The sequence below is a fragment of the Stegostoma tigrinum genome, chromosome 34 (genome assembly GCF_030684315.1).
Source record: "Stegostoma tigrinum isolate sSteTig4 chromosome 34, sSteTig4.hap1, whole genome shotgun sequence".
In the NCBI taxonomy this organism is placed as follows: Eukaryota; Metazoa; Chordata; class Chondrichthyes; order Orectolobiformes; family Stegostomatidae; genus Stegostoma; species Stegostoma tigrinum.
The window spans coordinates 2,541,928-2,546,698 of record NC_081387.1 but is presented as its reverse complement, the minus strand read 5'-3'; the positions used below and the strand labels follow the sequence as shown (position 1 = coordinate 2,546,698).

At 39.2% G+C, this 4,771-nt stretch overlaps 1 protein-coding gene across 1 annotated transcript; it reads right to left on the bottom strand.

Moving 5' to 3' along the window:
• Positions 1-975: 975 nt before the first annotated feature.
• LOC132206191 (probable G-protein coupled receptor 139) lies at positions 976-4,098 on the bottom strand. Its single transcript, XM_059639403.1, has 2 exons — positions 3,999-4,098; positions 976-1,883 (listed from the first exon to the last, which is right to left on the bottom strand). The coding sequence occupies exons 1-2, from the start codon at positions 4,096-4,098 to the stop codon at positions 976-978; spliced, it is 1,008 nt and encodes a 335-aa protein (XP_059495386.1).
• Positions 4,099-4,771: the final 673 nt, after the last annotated feature.

Here is a 4,771-nt window from a genome sequence, read left to right as displayed (position 1 = left end):
GAAACTGGTCAGTTGTGTGGACCTTTCCATCCGAACTAACATTGCCAGTAGTTCGGCAGTGGGAATCAGTCAGGGCCATTTTGGGAAGAAATATGTACGGTTTTAAAGGGGGAGAAGCTTCACTCATTCCTCAAAACTAATATACCAATCACTCATTCCAACCTGTTAGAAGCTACTGAAATTTAAGACGTGAGGAATCTTGCACAGGCTCACATGATCTCCTTCGAAAAGGTGTAATTGCTATTCAAATTTTAATGCAAGAACACCTTCCTGGAAGTTAAACCATTCAAAAGTGATGTGCATGATGATTTATCGTAAATTCATTCCCATGGTGGATCCCTGACATATTTATGTTTGGAGATAACATTCTTAGGTAAGAAGGGCATCGCAGTGATCTGGCCTGATGAATCACTGTACCATTCGCTCAAAGATGAAACAATGCACATGTGAGGTTTGTGGCAAATCATTCTGGGAATCACCGCACTTCCATTCACACTCACACTGTGAATATGTCAATCATGTGTGAGGTTTGTGAAAAACCTTTCTGGCAGTTTAACTAACGGACAAGCCCCGACCTAAATAATATTACAGGATAACAAGATATAGAGGTGGAGGAACACAGCAAGCCAAGCATCATCAGAGAAGCAGGAAAGCTGACGCCTCAGGTCGAGACCCCTCCTCAGAAATAATATTACATTCAGTTAAGTGGGAAAATATACAAACGCAACATTTACATCAAATCATTTTCACATTCATCTAACTTTCTGCTCATCAGATAATTCACAGCAATAAACATTTTACTGTTTGTTTGAACTGACACCAATAGCTCAATATGAAAACACAGAGCTTCTCAGATATGGTCATTTTGTAACTGGAGAAGGATCGGGCTGAGATGGATGACAGACAGGATACACAAATAAAATATGATGAGATATGAGAGCCAACATAATTTCAATGTGAGGAATATGTTCTTTATTAGCTGTGCTTTAATAATACGTATACCATTCGAACGGCATATTTTATCCCAGTCTTGAGCTCCTCTCTGAATTTGGTCTGGGTCACTGCATAAATACACGTGTTTGTGCAGGTGCTCAAGAGGAGAAGCATGAAACTGATGCAGTCCGTGATGATCATTGGGTCTTCAAAGCTTGTTGCATAATAATGTTTTTTAATATGCATTACTACAAAAAGTATTACAAACATCATCCATAACAGTAGAAAGTTTCCAGAGAGAGTGAAGAGTAAGATAATGGATTTCCTTCGCTTCTCCATCTCTGGATCGTTCTTATCTGCATCATTCTTACTTTCTCTCAGCTTCCTGCGGATTTTGCTAGCTGTGAAAATGGATCCCACTGTTAGAGCATTGAGCAGAATGATCATTAAAGCTGGCAGCAAGGGATTTAAAGAGCGGTCAGTCCAGGTAAATGCGACCCATGCTGCTTCAGTGTAATATTCCATTTTAAATTTGCATCCCCAGGCTACATTGTCAATGATATAGTATGGGCAAAATGCAAAGCAGAAGGGAATGTTTTTTGAGCAGAGCAGCAGACTGACTGATCCTATAACCACTTTTGCAATTTTTTCAGAACAATAATTTGTCCTCAGCTTCTGGCAGCAGATGGTAATAAAACGATCAAAAGTGAAAGCGACTGTTAACCAGACAGATATGTCTGTGGCTGCACGAGCCAGGAAGTAGTTAAAAGGACACACATTCGTAAGTAATAGGAATGTATTTGGGAAATAAAAATCTTTAATCCGCCAAAATACCACGTCCGTGATAAGAACCAGTAGGTCTGCAGAAGCCATTGCAACCAGGTAACTGGTAATACATCTGGACAGACCACATTTTCTTCGGTGTAGGATCACAATAGTTATCACATTAGCTGTAAAATTTGAAGAAACAGAAAAAGGGAATCACCCATCAGTTTGCAGCGAAGAAGTGAGATTTTCAGGTTTTTGTCATGATTTGTAATTTCTTTCTGGATCTCGATATGACTGTTGAGCATTCCACTGACAGGATTTGAAAAATTTAAAACATACATTAGAGTTAACGAGTACGAAATAAATTCATCCATATAAACTTTTCTCTGTATGTTCATGTAATTATTCAAATAATAGATAGGATCCTTTGAGATGATATCCTTCTTTTGTCCATATAATTGGTGGTGTAAACCCTTGGAGTTGAGAGGGGGTTACTGGCCAGTTATTGTTGTAAGTAGCAGAGATGTACTTGAACACAAACAATTATGGTGGTGGAAAACGTTTCTGTGTGTTTTCAAGTTCAACCGTTTACGACAAATTAGATATGTTAGATGTCGTATGTTCAAACACCTGAACAGAATCAAATACAAGCCATCCATTAACGCCAGACATTATTCTGTGATTCTCTGCTGAAAGCTCCACCAAAATGACCTCAAAACGCACACTTCTCTGGGCCAAAAACTTTGTCACTCCAGTAAATTAAATTGTGTACTCCTTCATCTCAGTCACACACTCTGTGAGAAAGCTCAATAAATAAGTCATAGGGAGAAACTATTATGTGACTTGAGAACTTGGAATATAATATCTCACAGCATTCACTGAACATTGGGCCGAATTGTAAGTTCGCCATTCTCTGTCTAATGCTATAAATCCACTCGGATACCAAATGGAGTAGCTCACTGCCAAAATGACGCTGAGATAAAATTAAGCATTGAGCTCATTCTGTCAATGAAACACTTTGCAACACACAAAGGAATTTTCCATTGAGAATCTTGAGATCATTTGAAACAGTGAGACAATTATTCGACACATTTTGTTTTTCTTTACATGATCTCTGAATGGTTCAGGAGGATTTAAAGCTCAACATCCGATTTTTTTGACATTTTTACTCAGAAATATGCTCAAAAATAAAGATTGAGGGTTTACTAATCCGAAGGATATGGGACCTTACTCCACAGAGTATGAAGTCTTCGAATCCAATGGAGCAGAGAATTTAGATGCTGGGCACAATTTGGTTGATATCTATGGTTCAATGGACTGGACGTTACCTGTGGTGGAAATTCGTCATATTCTGAATGAGTAGAGGGTCGAAAAGTACACAGAAAAGATCATTTGGTGAGAAGTAAAACGACAGAAATGAAGTTCTAAATTGAAGATGTTGAGATGATGAAGAAGCAGGAGTCTCAATTCACTGAGAGTGGAGCAGTTAATGGAGTCAAATTCTGGGCAGAATTTCCATTCAGTTACAAGACAGATTAAACTGATGGATGGCACAGGGTCGGATAATTGGAAAAAAAAACCCTCGAGCTACAAGGATATGATGTTACATTAAACAATTTCTGTTGGGAGCAATATTATTCCCCAGCAGACGGAAAATGGCTCTTGTATCATCCTAAAACTGTAAAATGTCACAATGGATGAACTGGGTGAGCACTGAGTGGTAAACACAGAGAACTTAGCATCTAGTTGATCATGAAAATGGTGCTCTGTGTAAAATCGGAATGATTAATGAAGAACCGAGGCTCACATCTCGAAACAAAGCTTGAATGTCTTCCAGACCGACGTTGTTGAAACGGCAATTTCAGTGTCTGGAGCTGCTGCTCCGCCGAGTCTGGCAGCAGGGAGAGAGGGAGAGGCAAAAACACAATGCCTCCCTTTTGTGGAAGAAAGAAAAATTCCCTCTCGGCAGCAGAGAAGGTGACCGAGAGCAGGGTAGTGACAGAAATAATTCACAGTAAGTCATTGTACTAGACAGAGAACGAATTTACAACTAAAACTATACCATTTGGAAAGCTCGCAAAGCAGCCGCAGCTTTTTTGGGAGACTGAAAAAATAACGTTCAAAAGGCAACGCATGAACTGTCCGTAAACATGGGCAAACAGTGGGAAAGAGATTGAATGTCTCCTGTTAGATTAGTGTGAGATAATCGTCCATGGCAAAAGAGAATTTCCTTAAAACGAGCAGAAACACAGTTTTCCCCAATACTAAAAGTGAGAAAATGAATTTCAGACCCTTACCTGGAATTCCAAACACTGCTATAATCGGATAGTAAATCATTGCAGTCTGTAAAATTGGTGGTAACGTGGAAAATGGATAATCAGTAAGGGGAACTGGCATCGTGTCTGAGAAGTGATGGTGTCTCTTGTCACAGAAGAATTAACTCCACCTGACTGACAGATGACAGGCGAAGAGTGAACTGTTATTTATCATTGAGAGACAACCCCGCGGGATCAGGTGAGTGCTACCACATTGAGATTCCTTCCAATAGTTTGAACAAGCTGCCTTCACTGTAATGTTTGTGTTGCACTCATTCCATTCAAAAGAGTTAGTGCAGGTGCTTTCAAGATAATAGTCTAAAAATCAGAACAACATATTCATATGCAACAATGTCCTCAAAATCAGTCTCTGACAGCATCATTCCTGCTTTCCTCAAAACAGAAACAGACCCTGCTTCTATTACACTTTGACAATATTCATTGCTGTCGATCAGTTAACTGCATTCTACACATTCTCTGACTCCTTTTAGGGATTCACACCAGTCTGCATGACGGACATTCATCCATGTCCATATGGGCCTTTATACATATTCCCCTTTCCGACCACACTGGAATTAAATAGTGTAATATCATGAATTAAGCAGAATATGTGAGCGTTGACATTTCAGAAAATTCACGTTTGAGTAAACTTGACATTCTTAGAAGGATGCAAACGTTGTTTGCAGAAAATCCCCACAGATCTATAAAGGAAACCAAAACACGATTTTGATTTTGCGCAATATTAACATAGATTT